The following is a 23026-nucleotide window of genomic DNA, read 5'->3' on the forward strand; positions in this document are numbered from 1 at the left end:
GTAAAGTTTTGTTTTGAGTTCATACAAGCATGATTCCGCCTTTTAATTATTAATTGCATGCATAGATGTTGTTCAAATGAACTAGTTTTTACAAATATTTCCTTCAATTCCGAGGTTTGGAAATATTTAATCAAATCAATGTAAGTCATTCGGGAACTTTTATATAAATTTCCATATCAAAATCCCCATAGAGATACGTAATTTCATGATTTCCTAGTGTTAAAGATTCTTCCAGTGGTAATTAAATCTAATTTCAATTTTTTAAATTTCAAATAATAGCAAAATTTTTTGTGTGTATTATATTATAATTTACGTGAAATAATAATATTTTGTGACGGTGACCTAATTATATCAAAAAGGGATAATTTTGTACGTACATGTCATATATTTTTTCAGGCGAAACGGTCTCAGTTTTATTATAATATTAAAGGCTAAACATCGAAAAGAACATAAATAGGCTAAAAGGTATATACTGTATATTGTTTCTTTGGCCAATTGGTGATACTTTGAATTGGTGATGGTTAAGAGCAAAGCAAGATGGGTGCTGATGGCGGCTGGTAATTAAACAGCCAATAAAATACGATTGTGGTTTTCGATTAAGATTGGTTTGATGAGGTTAGCAGGACGTGGATGTCAACTCAAAAAAATTAGTATATGCTAATGCACCTGACGGCTTCACACACACACACGCCCCACACATTTTGCAGTGCATCATGTGTCTTCGGATAAAGATCATGGTATTGGCTTTCTCAGCTTTGCCAACTAAGTTGTTCGTCTCATCTTCAATGGTGGGATGCAAATTCTTTGCGGTGAGGTGGAATATCACATCTTGGACCTACTTGAGGAAGTTTCTTCCAGAGACCTCTAAAGCGGTGAAGTCGAGTTTGTTCAAATTCAAAATGTCCCTATCAAAAAATAAATGGTCAAGAATGTGATTAGTGTAATGGAGAAAAATCGATCCATTCACATAGGAGTAGAACATTCAGGTTCTAATAGACATTTATTGGTTTAAAGTTACATGAAAAAAACTTCGGGTTTTTATCGGTGATGTTTTTAAAGAAAAACTTCAGGTTTTCAAACAATGCATGTTTTTAGAACTTCGGGTTTCGAAAGAAATATGAACTTCAGGTTCATATGTTCTTGCAGACAAACACAAATACATATATGCACACACAGAAATATGCTACAAGAAAATATGCAAATAGATCTTCATGTCTAGAGTTATAATTGAATTATTTGTTTGGATTTTGGGCCAAGATTAAAGTGTGGGTGAAAAATTATAAAACCCAAAAATGCCTAAAAATTGTAGGCGGTTAAACTCGGGGCCCAAACAATGGGCCAAAGCCCACGAGTGAGCTGAGCAAATTTGTGTCGTGAGGTCCAGGCCCAAAATTGGGCTGGGGTAGGCACGGGTGGGCTGCATGCCCAATAGACCAGGGTTCGGCGCGGTTTACGGTTGGGATCGTGTGCGGGTAGGTACACGGATGCATCAACCAAGGGTTGGGATCCAGTGTGTTGCAGGCGCAGAGACACCAAAGCCCAAAGGGCTGGTATGTGGACCAGGGTGAAGCCAGGCCTATATGGGCTCGGGTTCAAACTGAAGAAAATCCTAGCGTTGCTAGGTAAGGTTGCTGGAGTTGAGGTCAGTGGCGCCACTTTTGGCGGCCGCGTTCTGGGTCAATTTTGGTCAGGGTGAAGCAAAGTTCGAACTGAAATCTTATTTTGGATCGAAAAATTTAATTTTTCAACGTTGGGTGTGAAAACCATGGGGATTCGAATTGGAATCCCCAAACCAATGAAATTCGATAGGAATTTCTACAATCATCGTAGGAGATGATGGATTGGACCCAAAAAACATGACTGTAGGTCGTGATTCCCAATGGAAATTAGGATAGGAGTTGAAGCACAGGCTGCATAGATAACATTGTATAGCGTGGTCGACGCTTGAAAGCCAAGTGATTTGGTGGACGGAGCACTATACCATTACAACCTAATACTACGCGAAACAGCTGTACGATCACCACACATTAATTTGTCAATGGAAAGCCACGTTGGCCCAAACCACTAACTGTTAGATCGATGTTATTAAGCAACTATATATTAACCTAGCTCATTGCCAAGAACCAACTTGGTGTTCAGAATTATATCATATGCATGTATGGATATGCTACTATAGCAGTTAATAAATTGTAAAACTGGAAAGGCTTTGGATTTATACTCTTTTTTCTCTCAACAACTAAAAAATTTCACTACGTTATTTGTTTAGTTTTGGATTGCTATATAGAAAACGCTTGTGGTGTTTTACACTCAGAGTATTAGTTACTACGCGTATTTTAAATGTTAGATCTTTGGTCAAAAATAAAAAAAATTCAAGATTCAATGGTTAAAATATGCAAAGTTTTTTTTTTCTCTTGATAGTAGGAGTGAGCACAATACAGTACGATTCAGTTAGAGACTATAACTGAAACAAAATTATATTCGGTATGTTTCGGATCAGTTTGGGCATGCACTGAATTGATATTGTACCGTTTGATAATGGTACGATTTTGGTCTCTTTCAGTAGGTGGTTCTGTTTGGGCCAAAGAAAAGCCCACAAAATAGCAATAACTTAAATGATTTCACACTTTATGTGGTCTTGCACCATGGACAATTTTACGTGGCCTTGCACTTCTACGATGACCTATGCGGTTGTGGGTATAGGTTTGTTGCATCTGTCGTGTTTTTGTGACAAATTTGTGTTGGCGACGTTTTGTAGGTTAGGGCAATGCTTGTGGTAGCTGTATAGGGGTTTACTATAATTTGTTTGGTTGCACAAATTTATTTCAGATCAATTTCTTGGTAAGTGGAGCTATGTACCCGACTAACAACCTCTGTAACTGTTTGTGAAGTTCAACGGAATACCACTCTATTGCTTCTTGTAAAAAAACTCCCAAATTCCAGGGTTAAACTCGTTAAATATAATTCTAGAGCTCACATGCTTGACGTTATAGAATTGGCATTGTTCAGTTTGGTACAATATAAAGGTGGAACCAAAACTGAAGCAAATATTTTTTATATGGTTCGGTTAGATTTCATTGCGTGTACCAAATTTATACTGAACCGAAACATTTCGGTCTTGGTCTTATACTGCAGTAGATCTCTCTAAAGTAAATTATATAAAGGAATAACTCCCAAGTCATAAAAATTCTGATTCCAATTTGACACCAGTTATGTATAAGAATAAATTTCACATTGTAATAAGTTTTTATTTTTTGGGTCCCATATTAAGTAAACACCACCTCCATACAATAATAATTATCAATGAGTACAAAAGTATACAATAGCACAAATAAAAGTTTATGATGAATTAAAATATTTATCTAAAATTATTTGAGACAATGCTTTAATTTTTAGAATTGATGCCATGTTTTTTTTTTTTTTTTCAAAAAGAGTACCAGCTACCCAGGACGTGCCGTATGGAATATGAACTTGAAATTTGTCCCATCTAGTGGACCATGTGGTTAATTGATACCACGTTTTTGAGCTTGTGATATGTAGGTGCAAGAAATAAAATATTTGGTGTCCAAAAATTCCTACTAGGAAACATAACATTTATTAAGGCTAAATAAGTTAATAAATAATATTTTTAACTGCACCTCTATTAAGTAATAACCTCCTATAATTATAAAATTGGTTTGTTCCCAACTTTATGACTTTACAGAAGTTTTATTGTAGGAAATTTTTATTTAAACCCATATAACATCTTTCTACACCAAACTTAAATTTTAAATGTTAATTGTCTGTTTTATCATCTTGCATAAGAACCATCAAGTACAAAATGAAATTAATAATAAAACTACAATTTATCAATAAACCCACACATTATAATTAAACGTTACCATCACTCCTTGTTTATCTTACGTTCATTCTGACTAAAACCCTAATAACTCTTATACAGAAAAACAATTTTTTTTATCGATGGCTAAAACCGTATTTCCAGCAAGGATGGAGGAGTTGGATGAACCAACATCTCACTCTCAAACCATTCGAATTAAATAAACAACATATAAAACAAGCAAAAGCCTTGAAGAAGTACCTAAGTTACAGGCCACATCTTTTATGTCAATTGTCAACAACCTTCTATAATCATGGTTAGGTGATGTGCTTTGGACTCAAATCTTCAAGGAGTCCCCTCAAAATAAAAGGACCTCCATGAAAACTAGGAGATAATTTATAGTCAACACGAATCGAAGTTCAGCACTGTGTTCAACATTGCCGGCCATGAACGCTCTATAGCTTCGTCAATTTTTTTCCTCCTCTTTCTTGCCTCAGATACTTCAATTGCATTTGCAAGCAGGTACATAGGACCTAGAAGATTTTTGACTTTCGAATTTCTTTGAAAACAAAACTACTTAGTTTGAAATTTTGTTTTATAAATGGGTGTAAAGAGAAATTAACATTTTGAATTGGGTATGGGAGGACATTTTAGGTAATAAATTTAGATTTAAAGAGAGATTAATTCTTTAATTAAAAATAATGCGGGAGTAGAGAGTAAGTTAGGTGTAGAAAGAAGTTATATGATTTCAAATAAAATTTCTCTTTATTGTATAATGAAATAGAATATTGGGATTTATTCAATTCAACCTCCAAAATTCCAAATTCAATATCCAAGTATCCAACATCAAACATTCAATTAAACGTTTACAACCTCCTTTGGGGTCATATCGAAATGTGAATGTTAGCTCGTTTCGAATTTAATCTCAACTCTCAAGTATGGTCCGCAAAAATAGTGAAAGGACAGGTCATTGCACATGTTCTCGCTTCTTGTCCGTCCTTGGAACTAAATCTGGCAATTTTTGACACGAAACGACACGAAAATAACAAATTTCGGGTCAACACGATAACTAATCGAGTTGTTATTGGGTCATATGATAAGAACCCGTTAATAACGGATCTTTAATAGGTTTATACGAGGGTAATATACGGTAAACCAGTTTCGACATATTAAGGAAAAAAGTTATTGACGATTTTAATTTTTTAAACTACTAAAAAAACTTACTATATAATACAATAGTCATAATGTATATGTATATATTGTATTATTATTGTATATAACTTTAAAAAAATTATCTATTTATTTATTTTTATAGTATACTATAGGCAAAGAGTGATATTAAAAAAAATTATAAGCACATTAAAAATTAAAATATCAAGTAATTTAAAAATACCAAACACATTAAAAAAATTATAATAATTAATTTACAAGTGCGAAAAATGTGAAAAAATATGCGGTGATTGCATCCTCTACGCTTTGAGGATGGGTACATCGTCGTTTGAATTTTCAAAACCATACAAACCCTCATGAATAGTATTTTTAGAGGAGTTCAAAATAAATAAAATTCATAATCATTAATGTAAAAGTCTAAAAAATGTGAAAGCATATATAAATGCTCGTAATTGCATTCTCTATGCTTAGATGATAATTACGTGGTCATTTATATTTTTTAAACCCTCCAAATCTCATGAATAGTGTTTTTTATTTGAGTGCAAAATAATATTAATTATTGTAGGAGTGTGAAAAATGTAAAAAAAAAAAAATATACAATCACTCGTAGTGACAAACTTTACAACTTTCGATAAGGTGTCAACTCCGAAATCTGACACCATAATCAATAAATTTTAGATTTAAATTTAACTGTCGATTGTCTTTTATGAATTATTCTACTCACGGAATTTCAATTTTTAAATTTTCATTATTTATTGATTTAAAATATATTTTCTTTAACGGATAATGGGTTGGGTCATATTACCCGTTTACTTTAACGGATGTTACACGACATGATCCATTAAGATATCGAGTATGTCACAAAAATGATACAAACATAGAAAACACGACACAAATGCTAGGTCTACTTGGAACCTGAAGAGGCTGAATTGAATCTTGATTTCCTTGATGTGGCATGTATGAGCATGAGAATTTTTCTTTGGCTGTAACACAAGTGGTACACCATATGTTATTATATAAATGGTAGAAAATTTTATTTTTTATGTTATTAATTTTTTAACACAAGAATCTCACCACTTGTATAGAGACACATAATGTACCATCCTGTGTTTTGAGCACACTAAAAATCTTGCGTAAGAGCACACCATGATAAGGTAAGTGAAGATTTTGATGTCCTCGAGTATACTCACTAATGCTGCGAATGCCAGAATAAAAATGATCCAAGGATACTCTTCCTAACTTTTCTGCTAAAATGTTCCCCTATGATTGTATAAAGGCTAGCCACAACAATGTACTAGTGAGCAGTGGCAGAGCTAAGATTTTAGCTTAGAAGAGGCTCAAAAGTCTCAATCTGAAACGCTTTCTTGATCTTACAAAAATTATTGTGCTGTGTGGTAAGCAATCGACGTTTTGTGGGTTTGATATGGTGTCATCCTTATCATCATTTTCATAAGTATAACAGCAAAATCTAAAGGCTCCGCCTCTGCTAGAGAGCTGCAATAAAAGATAATGTCAAAATTCATACCATAAGACAGTGTGGTTCGAAACCAAACTATTGGCTTTATATAGTGCGAGGCCCATGTTAGACTAAGCCCATTTGAAGTCGGGTGCCACTGTCAACCCGGTTACCGGAGTTGCGATGCCTAAAACCCTGTCTGTCCCCCTTCCCCGCCAATGTTCCGGAGATTGGGGTGTTTGGCAACCCAGAAAAACGAAAGAAAATAAGAAAAAACCAGAGGTTGGAGGGAGGGCGGCAGAAGATGGAGGAGAGAGCAAGATGCTTGGCATTGCTCGGATTTGGAGCTCTGGTAGGCTCTGTTTCCACCATCATTCTCTTGAAGTTTCGACCAAGGTCAGTCAGTCACTAGAGTTTTTTTTCCGTTATCAGTAGCTGATTGAGTTGATTTTCGATACGAATATGATGATATTGGTATAAATTCTATTGATTTTTCGATACGAATATGATGATACTCACTGGTAAAGGGGGTTTTGGTGTGCTGGGGTTGATTTATCTACTTCTTACTCCGCAGGACTGTCAACGGATGCGATGAAAAGGGAGGTGAGTTGCATAGTAAGTTACCCAATTGTTATTTAATTTGTAGAGAAAGGCTGTTTATTTACTTGGTGTTAAGTTATAATTGGTCTTTGCCTGAATTGGGTTTCAAGTAAAAAATATGTGAAGTTTCTCACTTTATCGTTAAGTGATGGCTTATGCAGGAGTTTCACCAGTGCACCATGTCTCAATTTTTCGTAAGATGTTTCATTCTACGTTATGGTAGGAGTGTAGGACTGAAATGTTTTGTTGGGTTCATGTGACATTTTGGTTTGCTTAATTCAGCACCAACTTATGATTCGAGGACATATAATAGAAGTGAAATGCTTGAAGAACTTACCGTTGCTATGTGTACCTTGTGCCGAGTAAAATTGAATCTGTAAAAGGTCTCTTCGAGTCTACAACAATGCCCTATTGCTCACAAGTGAGCCTAACCACCTGCATAAATAGATGAAAAATGCTTGCTTGGAAAGCAGTCTATGTATATTGCAGCTGTTTTGATACCAAATTCATGGGTTTTTTGTGTTCACCTTCTATTTTGACTTACCCCATCTGTCTTCCATTAAGTTCGTAGCTATGATGTTTGTTTTTCTCCTTCTTTTGTCGTTTTTATTGTTATTCCAGGTATAGGGCCTGTTTCCAAGACACGAACAAATTGTTGTGCAGTTCCTGGGAATGGGAATAACAAGATGGCTGGTGTAGATCTTCTAAGTGATGAAATAGTTTCTGAACAACTAACAAGGTATATTATCTTTATTCCTGCAAACCATTTGTTTGGCACTCTCTCCTATAGTGATCATACATGATTAGTTGTTTCATAATCTATCCTTTGATTTATTGAATACCTACCACAATTCTTTCTTCTTTAAAGACATTTACTTTCATAGCATTCATTTAAACCAGGAAAATTCTGTAGCCATTTATTCAATGCATTTTAAATATTAAATGTCATTAGGTTCTGAATTTTTGACAGTTTCCATAGAGCATTATTTCAACATACAAAAGGGTTTCTTCACAAAGTGCAAGAAAATGGAATCAGCAATCCTTAAAAAGCATAGATCTTAAGTCTTCATCAAAGATGTGATAAAGCTGGCAAAATACTCAATGAAAAGGGCTAGTATGGTCTTCTTCGCGTTCTTTACTTACGAAACCTGTACAGGACTGAAAAGAGGGAATATTGGACTCTATTTTTAGATTTATTTCTTAATATGAATATTCTTCCTATAAGAGAGCATATTATTAAATATGCATAAGAATCCTTTATGACATTTCCACATAACAAGGATTTTTGCAAAGATAGGACTTGAGCCATGGTGGGATCTTCCAAAATGGTTTACGTAGCTATACATACTGCCTTTTGTTTTCAACAGGAACATTCAATTTTTCGGACTTGAGCCTCAACAAAAAGTTACTGCATCCTATGTTGTGGTAATTGGTCTTGGAGGAGTTGGAAGTCATGCTGCATCAATGCTTTTGCGATCAGGGGTTGGAAGGCTCCTCCTTGTGGACTTTGATCAGGTATCTCTGTGAAGCCTAAGCGTTACTCATGTCTTGGGCTTCTCCACCTATTAAAAATTTCTTGGGTTGATTCTCTAGTTTTAACATGATAATAAAGCCTTGCAAAGGTTCCTATCTCTCAAAAAGTTTCTGAATTCACTACTGCTGCTCAGAACAGAATGTTGATGTGTTTGGGAATTAGAAGGAAAAAGAGGAGGGTATTGAAAAGGATTTTGTGTAAGAGATGTGTTCCCTTCCTTGTCAATTTGGAGCATGAATTGGAACTGACTATGGAATATAAAGATGTTATTGCCCAAGAGGTTCTGCAAGAACGTTGTTCCCTTCCTTATCAATTTGGAGCATGAACTGACTAAGGAATATAATGAGGTTATTGCCCAAGAGGTTCTGCAAAAATGTTGGCTCCAGAAATCTGGGAATACCTGGTCATAGGAGGTTTTGCATTCAAAACCTCCAATCCCAATTCCCAACTTCTTTGTTCATTTTCAAGTTGTAGGTTTGTCTGCATTTCCCTAATTTTCAATTTGCAGCAGGAGGTGCATGCACGGTGGGGTGTTAGCTTTACATCCATTGTTGGCCCATTCCCTAGTAGCTTAAGCTATTGGGCTCTAGTGGTTGTCTAGTGATCTATACTACTTAAAATTATTGATGTGGTTGCAGCCTGCACGAGTTATGGATATAAAATCCCACATCGGGAGTTGGAAACCTTGCATTACAAAAATCTTGGGCCTGTCCACATCCAATTGGTTTTGGTCCTCTAATTGTAACAGCTATCAATTATCTTATCATTTACCTGCTAAATGTATATAGATATAAACTAAAAAAACAAACAAACTATGTCAAATTTTGTACAGTTGTTGGCGATACTAGGCAATAGAGATTATTTATTATCAAGTGAGATCTGATACTCTCATGCAGTTCCATTTCAACATATGCAATCAAGTAATTTGCAATAAATTTATCTCCAATCTAATCACAGAATCTTGTTTTATTCATTTTCATACATATTCTTATTTTGATTGGGTTCACTTTTGGAGGTATTGCAAGCTAGACATCTTTTACTTGTTTTCTCTGGCTTGAAGAGGATTGTAAGAAGTGTTTTTATTACTGTCTGAGATCCACAACTTGTGTTTGTAACTGGTTTATTTTCGTCTTTGAAAAGCATCTATATAAATGTCATAGAAGTGTTGGATGCCTAGCTTTAGGAGAGCATCCTTCTCCACATTCTCCCCTATCTCCATCTCCTAAAATCTTCTATTCTAAATTCTTTCTAACATCTTTACTTGTATGTTCATTTCATTACAAGGTATCAGTTTCATCACTCAATCGACATGCTGTTGCAACAAGAGCAGATGTTGGCATCCCAAAAGCTCAATGTCTGAAAGAGCATTTCTTGTCAATCTTCCCAGAGTGCCACATAGATGCAAAAGTTTTATTATACAATGAATCATCTGAAGAAGAAATCCTAGCGGGTCATCCTGATTTTGTTTTAGATTGCATTGATAACATTGATACAAAGGTACCACTATTGCCTGGAACTGAAAGTAGTCTGAATGTTTTATTTTAGCTAGCCTTTTATTCTGATTTCTCGTTTAATAAGTCACTAACAATCTGTAAGGTAAATTTAATAATATCTGTACTGTCTTCCTTTTTTATTTGAATATCTTCGTAGGTCTATAGATCAGTTAGAGAGAAGGTCCATTAGTTCTTAGTTTGATATCGTATATGCAACGATTACAGTCTCATAATAATTCTTCGGTGACCATGACTTAATTGCTTCATCCATCAGATATGGTATTTGGGGAACATATTTGATTTTGGGGCCTGTGATAAGTTGCAAATAAATGCTTGGTCATTTAATTTATGGATGCAGATTCTATCCCTTCTCCGCATATACTATGTAATTAGACATGTATGTATCACTTTATGTGAAAATATGGGAACTGCATTAATCAGATGAATTAATTGATTTATGCCGCAGGTGACAAATCATTTAATATGCTTCCATTCTGGCCATATGCTTTTGTTGTTTTGTACCTTTCTCTATGATCAATGAATAAGCATCCTATAGTCCGTTAAAGGGCTGTACTTGCGAGGAAATGCAAAGCTGCTTCTAAAATAATGCAAATGTTGAAGCACATCTATAACTATTCTCCTGCTATAATACCACTGCACATGATTTTCTCCTGCACATCATTTTGCACGAACGAGTGGTTGAGATTTGACTAAATCTTATTTAGATAAATCTCAACCGCTCATCAGTGTCTTTTGATGCTTAGGAGTGCAAAGCTCATCCCACTGCATGCATCCCACATTGTAGAAAGCCTCAACAAATATCTTTCAGTAGTTGTTTTACAAGCAGTACTGTTTTTTGTTCTGGAAATTATTTTTGTATCCTATTAGGAACTGAAAGTTCATTTTTCAATTCTTGATTTATCATATGTAATAGGTGGCACTTCTTGCTGCGTGTGTACGTAGGGGTTTGAATGTATTATCAGCAACAGGAGCTGGTGCTAGAGCTGACCCAACTAGAATACGCGTTGCTGATTTAAGACAATCAACAAATGATCCATTATCCCGATCTGTAAGGATCTTGACTTTAATTTAATTAATAGTTTTTGTAACACAAATAATGATTTGTCGCCAGGATCTATTTGACAATTTTCTATTGCTAAACCTTGCTACGATTTTATTTTATATATTTTTATATTTTTTATAGTGGAAATAGTTTTTAGCTTTGTGCAGTAAATTGTTCCAACACTTAAGTACCTGTATTTTGCCAGAGCTTCTCATTTTTTGTTGGCTTTCAGAATTATTGCATGTAAAATTCATGTAGCATTAGTCAATTGTTTATTGACAATTTTCTATTAAGATACCTTTAAAATATGTTGATGTATTTCTGGTCAATCTTTTGAGCATATTAGGGACATCTGGTTCCTCAACTTTTTCAGTTCATCTTTATTTTAATTAATAAGGGTTTCCTTTATCCCACAGAACAATGCCTGGGAATGTTTTCTTGTCAGACAATCTAGTATGCTATGTTGCCAGATAATGATGTTTTGTTGGGATTCTTGCATTGCTCTTATATCTCTTTATCAAATTGGTAATTACAGGTACGACACCGTTTAAGGAGAGATTATGGCATTGAGGGTCGCGTAACTGTTGTATTTTCATTAGAGAAGCCTAAGGCAAAGCTTCTTCCATTCAAAGGACCAGCTGGAGAGGAAGAAAATCCTTCAGATTATCAGGTAATGATTTAGTTTAATTTATTTGGTTATTTACTTCCATTGAATTGTATAGATCCCAGGTGTCGTAAATTTCTTAAGGTGTTGTAAAAAAATTCACTGTCTTCTTACTATGACATCAGATCCTACCGGGGTTCAGGGTTCGCATAATACCTGTTCTTGGCACCATCCCTGCAATATTTGGACAGGTCATGGCCTCCTTTGTTTTGACACAACTGGCTGGATTGCAAGTTCAAACAGAGCCTATAGTAAATTTGGACATTGACCATTACCGGATGCTTCACCAACGCCTTATTGAACATGAGGAGTCATTGTATGGAACTGCCTTGCATGTCCAGGTATGGAAAGGTCTCCTCCCTTAAATTTCGCTCCTTTGAGGTTACCGTACCGTTGAATGTTTGGGAATGGCTATGGCTTTTCTAACTTCTTTTAGGATTTCTTTTGATTACTTTAATGGGATGATATAGGTTTGTTCTTAACTGGGTCATGTGTAGTTGGGACTGTGGAGCTGTTGGACTGCGAATGGCTAATAGTATTTTCTTTGTTCTTTATTGTTTTTGTTAATGAATTAGCATTTAAAAGCTTCCTGTAATAATAGCATGGAAAATTACATAATGCATACTCTCATGTCGAATCTAATAGCATGGAAATTACATAATGCATACCCTCATGTCGAATCCAAGAGTGGTTCTATGGTGACATAAAGCGTTCTCTCTTTTGTAAGGTTCCTTGACATTGATGAGCTGCCTTCAAAGATCATTTCAAGAATCCACTCCAAATGGTTGTGGGGCTTCTAATCAATGGAATGCTCCGTTAATTTGATTTAGTCCTCTGAAATTATTCTCTATATTCCTCATCAATATTTTAGTCAATTCTGCGATGGACTAGGATTTGTATTTCATGTCATTTTTGAAGTCACAACTGACATATTTTATGCCAAAACACTGTTTTTGGTTTTTTGATCTGCGAATGTTTTAATGTTCCGTTCTAAGTGCCAATTATTAGTCAGTAGGATAGGATAGTTATAGTCAATGTGAGCACAACTTTCTACCGATTTTTACTGGTATGCAGAGGAAAAAAGAAACATGGGCTTATTCATCAGAATTAATTGTTTTGTGGCTGTTCAGTGTTCTTATTCTCTTAAAATATGCATCTAAGTAATGCTTCAATACTCATTTGCCCTTTTTAATAGGTGGATGTTGAGGAAGTGATGTATATTGCAAAAGAGTTGTGGCATGGAAGAAGTGCAAGAGAGCCATTCGCTAAAGATGTAGGACGTGGGATGTGGCGATCGGTAAATGAGTTAATGCTTGTGAGGTACGGATTCACTTTTGTATTACCATTGATCAGCAAGATTATAATATTTCATGTTTAAATCTCATAAATGAATACCTGTGTGAAACAATGAACTTGGTAGAGAATCTTTCGTTCTTTAAGCACAAACATTTGAAGGATTAAAGGTTTATTTATCACTGAAGTGTTCAACTTCTTGTTCCTTTCTTCCAGGTGGGACAGGGAAAAGCCGGCATCTGTATCCAACCTAATTCTCTTAAAATTTAAAGAGGTATGTGAGAGTATATTCAACTTTTGGCACATTATCGGTGCTTCGTTAAACCTGGAAGCCAGCTATTTCGATTGAATTTGGTGTTCATAAAATGCAAGTACATGCTAGTTCTCATTTGCCTGCAATATTTTTTGTCTTTCCTATTCATGTTAAATTGTTGAAGTTCTTTTCTTTCTGTATGGTAGACGTTGAGTTCCCCAATTAATCATCAAATGGATCGGCATCTAAACTAGTGGAAGCTTTGAACTATCAAAATCGTTTTTGGTTTCGATTAGTACGTATAAGCTTGAAATTGTTCTCCCTTCCCTTTTGCAAGTGACAAGTTAATTTCGATTTTCATTGGGTTAGTAATAGTTTCCTCAGAATCACAAGGAGATGTATCCTAAATCATTCCCATTTACCCTTAATTCGAACGAGGGATTTGCTGGGACACCATGGGATGAATTTAACTGCGGTTAAACCTACTCTCATACGAGCTGCTGGCGGTTCGTTCATCTGACCGTAGACTAGAGCCACTTTTGTTAGGAATGCTAACCTCGTAGCCGACGGCAACCAAAGCAAACTAGAAATCCTCTTACCTGTATGTGATAATATGGTATGATCTGCATGGTAATGTGATTTGCTGGTGTAACGAAGGAGTCTGATGTCGATGCAAGTTTTTATAGGTGTTGTGTTAGTTGCCTTAGAACTTTATTTTGTTTCTTCGGTTTTTACGGTTTCCTAACATGGTCTGCTTCTTCTGTTCAGGCAGACGAACATGAATCGACTACTCTGGAGGATATTAAAGAAAGAGAAGCAGAATTTTTCGATAGAGTGACCTCTGTTCTGAAGCGCGCTGAGCTAGAATTTGGCTTGTAACCAACGAGGCTCGTGACTCGTGAGCTGAGACGGAGTAACAACTCGTGATCCGAGAAGGTCTCTGTAACTGACATCCTTTGATACATGTACGTCTAAACTCGAGCGATATAAAGTTTGGATCCGTTTCAGCAGCGTTTCAATCTTCACCAAATACGTATTTTACATGAACATGGTTGTTATATTACTATTGGAACTTGAAACTAGGCTTCGAAACAAAGAGCGTTTTTTTGTATATTCTGGGGATTATTTGTGTTTTCTTTGAACGATAAAAATTATCATTCGTCGCGAGATTTGATTTTAAGATTGATTGTTTTCCTTTAAGAACAACTAATCACAGCCATACGTATGAAGCAACATTCTGTGCAAGGGTGCGATGTTCGCACAATTTGGATTTTATATCAATATTATCATAAATTTAGGGTATTAAATTTGGTTATTTTATCAAAATTCCCCCGACGAAATGAGACTAAAGTAAGGGGTGGTGTTGTAATTTACAAGTTTCTAGGGTTATTTAGGTCTTTTGAAAATTTCATTCAGGACAAACATGCGGCCGCGGGAAAAAAAACTACCTGAGAGAAATAGCAGAATGCTAATCAGACAAAGAACAAGGTCCCTCCTAATCCCAAATTTCTTCCGCCGGTTCACGACAACCGAGTCGACTCAGCCCCAACTCGCCGCCGCCGCTCCATCCCCGGTCGACCCGGCCCGCCTCCTCCGGGTCTGCACCATTCTCTACCAGCAACAGAACTCGCCCGAGTCACGTCTCCACTCGAACCTCAACTCCTCCGCCTTCCAACTCACCCACGAGTTCTTCCTCCAGGTCTGCAACTCCTTCCCCCTTTCATGGCGGCCCGTCTACCTCTTCTTCCGCTACACTCAGTCCCACCACCCCGATTTCACCCACACCGCCGTCTCCTTCAACAAAATGCTCGACGTCATCGGCAAGTCCAGGAACATCCAGCTCTTCTGGGACACCCTCCATGAGATGGGACGTCGTCGTTTGGTGAATCGCAAGACTTTTCTGATTGCTCTCAGGACGCTGGCCAAGGCCAGGGAGTTGAACAAGTGTGTCGATTTCTTTCACGCCATGAATGGGTTTGGATTTGGGTACGATTTGGGGAATTTGAATATGGTGGTTGAGGATTTGTGTAGGTCGAAGCTCGTCGTTGAGGCGAGATTTCTGGTTTTGAAGCTGAAGGAATCGATTCGGCCCGATGGGTTTACTTACAGGTGTTTGATTCAAGGTTTTTGCGATGTGGGTGATATGATCGAGGCTTCAAAGATTTGGAATTTGATGGTGGATGAAGGGTTCGACCCGGATATCGGTGCCGTTGAGAAGATGATGGAGACCCTTTTCAAGACGAATCGATACGGCGAGGCGCTGAAGGTTTTCCAGATGATGAGGGTGAACAGAATGGAGGATTTGGGTCTCTCAACTTACAGGCTTGTGATTGAGTGGATGTGTAAAAGGGGCAAGATAGAGGAAGCACATGAGGTGTTTGAGGAAATGCACAAGAGAAGGATTGAGGCAGATAATTCGACATTGGCGTCACTGGTTTACGGGCTTTTAGCAAGAGGACGAGTTACAATGGCGTTCAAGGTTGTGGAAGGGATCGAAAAGCCGGATATTAGCTTGTACCACGGGTTGATCAAGGGGCTTTTGAGGTTGAGAAAGGCGCGCGACGCGACGGAAGTGTTTAGGGAGATGATCAGAAGACGGTGTGAGCCTAACATGCACACTTATATCATGCTATTGCAAGGGCATCTGGGGAAGAGAGGGAGGAAGGGATCGGATCCTCTGGTGAACTTCGACACCATTTTTGTTGGGGGTTTGGTGAAGGCAGGGAAGTCGTTGGAAGCCACCAAGTATGTAGAGAGGGTGATTAAAAGAGGACTCGAGGTCCCTAGATTTGATTACAACAAGTTTTTGCACTATTACTCAAATGAAGAAGGGGTGGAGATGTTTGAGGAGGTGGGGAAGAAGTTCAGGGAGGTCGGGTTGGTGGATTTGGCCGATATTTTTCAGAGGTACGGGGAGAAAATGGCGACAAGAGATAGAAGAAGAAATAGGGCAGTAGAGACGTGAAGAGAGGTTGTGAATTGGGAGTCCCTAGACTTTTAGGGCATCTGTCCGAGAAAATTTTAAGTTATTAATTTTTTAATACTCATATCGCATCATTTGTATAATAATACGTGATGTATCATGTCGAAAAATCTCTCCGTTTGTCCGATCACTACAAGTTTCCTGACCAATCACGGACGATCTATGTGATGGAAAGAAGGGTATCTAGGATTAGCCTTCCCCAAATCCGAGTAACTATTGTTTGAGGTAGAAGATGATGATTCTGTATATACAGAGATAGACAGATGATAAAATTTATTTAACCAGTGCCTGTTTTTGCATTACTTGCAATAACTTGTTAAAAACTTAACGTTATAGAATTTATTATGAATTATTTATAGCTCTATAGAATTTAATTATCTTTACTGTTTTAGGTTCATTTTCCTTTGTTATTTGGGACTTGGATGTTATTTTTGTTGTGCCTTGGCCCGTTCGTTAGTGCGGAACCGAGATTCAGATTACAACCTCACCAAAATCACACACAGTTGAACAAAATAAAATACAAGAAATAAAGACACCGAGAAATTTACGAGGTTCGGCAAAAACCTGCCTACGTCATCGGAGAGATCTTGCTCTTCACTATGAGAAAAACAGTACAAGTTACACATGAGTTAAATCAACATAACCCAATCCCATAACCCTTGTACACCCACTCACAGAATTTTCCCAAGAGCCTCACTCTACCCCAAGAGTTCTTTCACAAGAGATCTTTCACTCTAGCTCTCTTGATTTCTCTCACCCATGCCCATCTTTTCCATGGGAGAGCCGAATGCTCTCCCCCTTGGATGCTCTCTCCAAAAGGAATGCTCTAAAACAAATGGTGCCCTTCCTTCTCTTTTTTCATCTCTCGGATGCACCCTTCATTCCCTTTAAAAAACAACCAAATACAAAAAATAATAAGGCTACTTGCTAGCCTTTTCCTTTTCTCCTCAAAACAAGGAAAGCAACAATGATTTTGTCCACCTTATTATTTTATTAGCCGAAAGTTATTTTGGACATTTGTCCACTTGGCCACAAACTCCAACAATCTCCACCTTGGCCAAGTTCCAAAATCCATTGGCCTTACGTACCAGCATGCACACTCTGAATCAACCTCGTTGGTCCTGTTCCGATTCAGTCACTGCCAATGCATGTGCAGCTGCTGCAAGCTAAAAATCACCATTTAGCTTCAGACAGGATCTCAACACATCCTCGTCTCCTCCAGCAGGTTTTCCTCCTCTTCATTGTCTGCAACCTGGAAACTCGTCAGCGCGCCCATTTCCAGCAACAACCCATCGAGCCAGACAAAATTCCCACACTTCCTCCTACCTCAGGACCTTCTCATCACCTGTGAATCCCATAGCTCCACCTGCTGCAAAATCCTGCAACACTTGAGACTAAACATCACCAGGAGAAGTGTTGCTTCGAGTACCTAGAGGGCATACTCAAAGTCTTCCACCACAAACTTGCTAACCCGACCTTGCTCCTGTAGCACTGTGGACCCTTGCCTCCGGAACCGGATCCGAACCTGCTGTCTCTCTCAGATCCTCTTTCCAATTTTCTTCCACGATTTCAACCTTGAATAGCTTAAGCAGTCTTGTGCCCACCATCATCCATGGTCTCTTGTGTGTATCATTCCACACCAAAGAAGCTTGCACCTGCTCCAAACTTACTGTTTCTTTCCTTGCAGTAAAGTTTCACAAGGTTCTCGTACAAATCTGAAAGTGAGGTAAGAAGAAAGAGGCATTTGTCTTCTTCCTCAACATCAACTTTCGCAGTTGATCCAAGCATCCCTAAACACGGCTTCCATTTCTTCAGGCTTCCATTACTCTCCTTTACCAAGAGCAAAACTGCCTCTACCTTTAAACTGCTCAACTGAAAATTCCATGGTGAACAACAAATCTGGACCTCCAACGAACCAAAGCCCCCAACGATGCTCTGATACCAATTGTTGTGCCTTGGCCCGTTCGTTAGTGCGGAACCGAGATTCAGATTACAACCTCACCAAAATCACACACAGTTGAACAAAATAAAATACAAGAAATAAAGACACCGAGAAATTTACGAGGTTCGGCAAAAACCTGCCTACGTCATCGGAGAGATCTTGCTCTTCACTATGAGAAAAACAGTACAAGTTACACATGAGTTAAATCGACATAACCCAATCCCATAACCCTTGTACACCCACTCACAGAATTTTCCCAAGAGCCTCACTCTACCCCAAGAGTTCTTTCACAAGAGATCTTTCACTCTAGCTCTCTTGATTTCTCTCACCCATGCCCATCTTTTCCATGGGAGAGCCGAATGCTCTCCCCCTTGGATGCTCTCTCCAAAAGGAATGCTCTAAAACAAATGGTGCCCTTCCTTCTCTTTTTTCATCTCTCGGATGCACCCTTCATTCCCTTTAAAAAACAACCAAATACAAAAAATAATAAGGCTACTTGCTAGCCTTTTCCTTTTCTCCTCAAAACAAGGAAAGCAACAATGATTTTGTCCACCTTATTATTTTATTAGCCGAAAGTTATTTTGGACATTTGTCCACTTGGCCACAAACTCCAACAATTTTCCCCAGTAGGATTATGAGTTGATGGGGTATATAAAACTTATTTTTTTAGTGTTTGAAATTACGTCAATATGGCTAATATTTTTGTGGGATATTAGAAAATTAAAGAAAGATATGAAAATGAGGAGTGATGTTTAAACTTCAACCTATGCTTAAGAAACTCTTAAATAAACATACTCCACTGATGCCTTTCGAACGGCAAGAACCAGTTCGGGCATATTGGAATCGGTCTCAATTACAAAAGATTTTAGGTGTTTTGGCCGAAGAACAAGACGGTTTCTTTAAAAAGAAAAAGTAAATAGCTTGCTTAAGTTAACTGCGATGCCGAAGAAGGACTCATGAGAAGGCGAAAGTACAACTGCGATGCCGGCCCATATACATAGAATGCAATCCCATTCTTATTACAAGGATTTCAATCAATTGCTATACATCGCTAAATCCTAGATTAGGTCCATAGAACCGACTAAAATCATCAGATTTAATCGATATTCTCGACATATCGATTAAATATTTGGAAAAACAAACAGTTTATAAAGTTATATTTTAAATTTTCAAATTTTTAACAAACTTTTATCATTTTTTCGAAAATACTGTATGTCCATCAATATTTTTACAAATTTTCATTTTACGCAGACTTAGATTTTTATCGATAAAACTTAGTATTTTATCGATCTTGTGGATTTCGGAGATAGTGTTCTAGGTGTGTTTAAAGTCTTTAGACGCTTGCCTAGAAATTATATTGAATTCCAACTTTATTCAAGCCGACTAGTGCTGCACTTATTTTTCCAGATTCTTAAAACCACCAGTTGCATTTTTCTTAGCCAAAACGTTATCGACTCGAACTAACCGACCAAGAGCCAAAATCAAGCCCAATTCGCCACCTGGCATGACACGTGGAATGCAACCAGAACAAAACAGTAAGGACCCCCCTAATCCCTCCCAACTAAATCCACCGACAGTGCACTTCCCATTTCCCCCACACAGTTGAATCGAGATCCTCATTGCCATTCATCACTCTGCATGCAAATCGACGTGTCAAAGTCTCGACCCACAGAACCACGTAGCAGCTACAAACGCACCCCACCTCCACGTGTCACATTCTCATAACTCCACCGGTTATATATACGGATTTGGATTCTCTATAGAAAGAATTCTCCTAACCCATCATCATAGACCGTTGGATTTTTATCCAACGGTTACAATTATTATAACTTTAAAAGGACCTCCTGTTTGTAGCCATTAAATTTATCCAATGGCCTACGATAATAGATCAGGAGGATCCTCTCCATTAGCTCAGTATCCAAATCCTATATATACGGCCACCTTACCTTCCGGTGTACCAAAAGAAGATACAGAAAAGAAGAAAGAAGTAAAAAACTCGAAAAGCATTCCAAGTGTTTGTTTGAAAAGAAAAAAATCGTGTCTAATTTCGAAGTGCGTTTTGTGGGTTTTCAATGGCGTCGTCGAAGCAAATGAAAGATGAGACAGCTGCCAAGGCAGCAGCGAGGCTCGCTGCCGATGAACCGGCGGAAGAGACTGTCGTGGTGGAGACTACTTATGTGACTGATGACCAAGGGAGGCCGATAGAGTTTGCACAGCGCGAGGAGAAGCCCGGTGTTTTCGGGTCAATGATGAAGGCAGTGACGGGGACTTTAGAGCATGCCAAGGAAGCTGTGGTGGGGAAACCCCACGAAGAAAGTCAGGTTCAAGAGAAGGGCAAGGAGTATAAAGACTACACCACCCAGAAGGCGAAAGAGACCACTGATGCAGCCGGGAAGAAGATAAACGAGTATACTGAAACTGCTGAGGAGAAGGCGAAGCAGGCCGCGGAGAAGGCAAAGGAGACGAAGGAAGCGGCACAGGGGAAGGTGGGTGAGTATGCGGATTACACAGCTGAAAAGGCGAAGGAAACTAAGGACACCGCTGCTCAGAAGGCGAACGAGGCTGCTCAAAAAGCGAAGGAGGCAAAGGACAGCGCGGCTCAGAAGGCAAAGGAGGCGAAGGATGCAACAATGGGGAAAGCGGGCGAGTATACAAACTATGCAGCTGGGAAGGCGAAGGAGGCGAAGGACACAACTGTGAACAAAGCCGGCGAGAACACCAACTACGCCACCGAGAAGGCGAAGGAGGCCAAGGACACAACATTGAACAAGGCGAAGGAGGCGAAGGACACAACGATGAACAAAGCCGGCGAGTACACCAACTACGCCGCCGAGAAGGCGAAGGAGGCCAAGGACACTACGGTCAACAAGGCTGGTGCAACTGTGAACAAAGCCGGCGAGAACACCAACTACGCCACCGAGAAGGCGAAGGAGGCCAAGGACACAACATTGAACAAGGCGAAGGAGGCGAAGGACACAACGATGAACAAAGCCGGCGAGTACACCAACTACGCCGCCGAGAAGGCGAAGGAGGCCAAGGACACTACGGTCAACAAGGCTGGTGAATATACCAACTATGCGGCTGAGAAGGCCAAGGAGGCTAAGGAGGCGACGGTCGAGACAGCAAAGGAAACCAAGGACTACACGGCTGAGAAGGCTAATGAAGGGAAGGATGCTACCGTGAGCAAGTTGGGTCAGCTCAAGGATACCGCTGCCGGTGCCGCTCAAAAGGCCATGGAGTACTTGTCCGGCAAGAAAGAGGAGACCAAACAGAAGGCTGCCGAGACTGCTGAGAAAACAAAAGACACGACTTCTGAGACTGCAGAGAAAGCGAAGGTATAATTACTAATTCTTGATTAATACATGTACGTTCATATAAACAAACAACATTGGATTTATCATTATGTAACAAACTTTTTTGTGTTTTGTAGGAGAAACTGAGTGAGACTGAGGAGGAAGCGAGGAGAAAGATGGAGGAGTTGAAGTTTCAAGGAAAAGAGTACAAGGATGAAGATGCTGACAGGGCACGTGAGGCACGTGACATCGAGGTCGAGAAAGGGCAGGCAGCGAAGGAAAACATATTCAGCTCGATTGGGAGCATTCCTGGTGCCATCAAAAGCAAGTTGATTCATCCTACGGATGTGGTGGAGGAGTCACGTGCCGCACGTGAGAAAGGGAGTACGGGGAGAAGGACCGTTCCTGTTGTGGAGGGGGTGGAGGTTGATGTGGCGGAGACGAGGCCTGGTGCCGTTGCAAGCAAGCTGTACGAGTCGGACCAGAAGCATGGTCAAAACTTCAACAACGTGGGTCGTTTGGATGGGGAGGGTAAAGCGCGAGTGGAGACCCGCATTGATGACGAGGGCAAACGCGTGGAGGGCCACGACAAAATGTGATCGCGTCAAACGTGTGTAGCGTGGACCTGACTCCACCTTTGTAATGTTGTCGAACTTTTGTTTTTATGTCGTTTTTTGGGTATGTTGCGGTTTGGCTTACATAAATTGGCTTTGCCATCTTTATCGTGTATAACAGGGTTTGGTTATGACCTGCATCTTGTGTTTATCATGTACACTTTCTTCAAATTCACCATCTTCTTAAGCCCAAGACTTGGCGATCGTGTCATCGACATAGTGAGGGGAAGTGTTTGGTTTACCAAAAAAATCTTGGGCGTGGATGAATTTTTATGGGCTTAAGTGCAACTTCACCCAAATTTCATCACAAAGTAACAGGGCGATTAGCCTGAAGCGGGAGAGACCCAAAGTTCCCGCGTTGGCAGTACTCACCAAGTCAAGTAATCGATCCTGTAAATTTGTAATGCAAGAATCATGGCGGTAATGCAAGAATCATGGCGATAGAACTTGTACTTAATTATGGGATCTTGAGAGTGATAAAAGTAGTGATTCGCTAGACATTCACCATGTTCAGAATGTTACATCATCCATAGATGAAAGTGAGCTAAACCCTATTTTATATGGACGTCGTGATTGCTCGAGTGAATTAACATTGATTTGCGCAAGTATCTATAGTTCGGGGGTGCCGATCGACCAGGGATGAACATAAACTTGTAAGCGACGACCACGGGGAGAAACCAGTATCCGACTAGGGATGGACGTAAACTCGTAAACCACGGGTTCAAGGGAGAAATCGGAGGGGAACTGTAACCAACTAGGGATGCACATAAACTTAGTAAGGATAATCGTCCAGGTCTTACTGGGCATTACTCAAATAAAGTCGAAGTTAGCCAGTGCGTTTATGTGGTTACTGC

The 23026-nt window shown here is 38.8% G+C and overlaps 3 protein-coding genes across 4 annotated transcripts; all 3 read left to right on the plus strand.

Annotated features, from left to right (window-relative positions):
- The first annotated feature begins 6652 nt into the window (after positions 1-6652).
- Positions 6653-14448, plus strand: LOC137739820 (tRNA threonylcarbamoyladenosine dehydratase). Of its 2 annotated transcripts, none has more exons than XM_068479536.1 (11): positions 6653-6836; positions 7015-7055; positions 7662-7779; positions 8408-8555; positions 9859-10071; positions 11002-11136; positions 11666-11800; positions 11920-12135; positions 12990-13114; positions 13304-13361; positions 14109-14448. In XM_068479536.1, the coding sequence occupies exons 1-11, from the start codon at positions 6745-6747 to the stop codon at positions 14217-14219; spliced, it is 1392 nt and encodes a 463-aa protein (XP_068335637.1). In that variant the 5' UTR covers positions 6653-6744; the 3' UTR covers positions 14220-14448. The 2 variants fall into 2 exon arrangements, with proteins under 2 accessions (XP_068335637.1, XP_068335638.1); XM_068479537.1 differs by having other exon boundaries at positions 7015-7043.
- Positions 14449-14658: 210 nt separating this feature from the next.
- Positions 14659-16602, plus strand: LOC137739819 (putative pentatricopeptide repeat-containing protein At1g26500). The gene has a single exon (XM_068479534.1). It carries the CDS (start codon positions 14764-14766, stop codon positions 16303-16305), a length of 1542 nt encoding a protein of 513 aa, XP_068335635.1. The 5' UTR covers positions 14659-14763; the 3' UTR covers positions 16306-16602.
- Positions 16603-20244: 3642 nt separating this feature from the next.
- LOC137741139 (embryonic protein DC-8-like) lies at positions 20245-22487 on the plus strand. The gene is made up of 3 exons (XM_068480943.1): positions 20245-21141; positions 21196-21600; positions 21696-22487. Exons 1-3 carry the CDS (start codon positions 20338-20340, stop codon positions 22155-22157), a joined length of 1671 nt encoding a protein of 556 aa, XP_068337044.1. The 5' UTR covers positions 20245-20337; the 3' UTR covers positions 22158-22487.
- The last annotated feature ends 539 nt before the right edge of the window (positions 22488-23026 follow it).

This window comes from Pyrus communis, chromosome 7 (assembly GCF_963583255.1).
Source record: "Pyrus communis chromosome 7, drPyrComm1.1, whole genome shotgun sequence".
In the NCBI taxonomy this organism is placed as follows: domain Eukaryota; kingdom Viridiplantae; phylum Streptophyta; class Magnoliopsida; order Rosales; family Rosaceae; genus Pyrus; species Pyrus communis.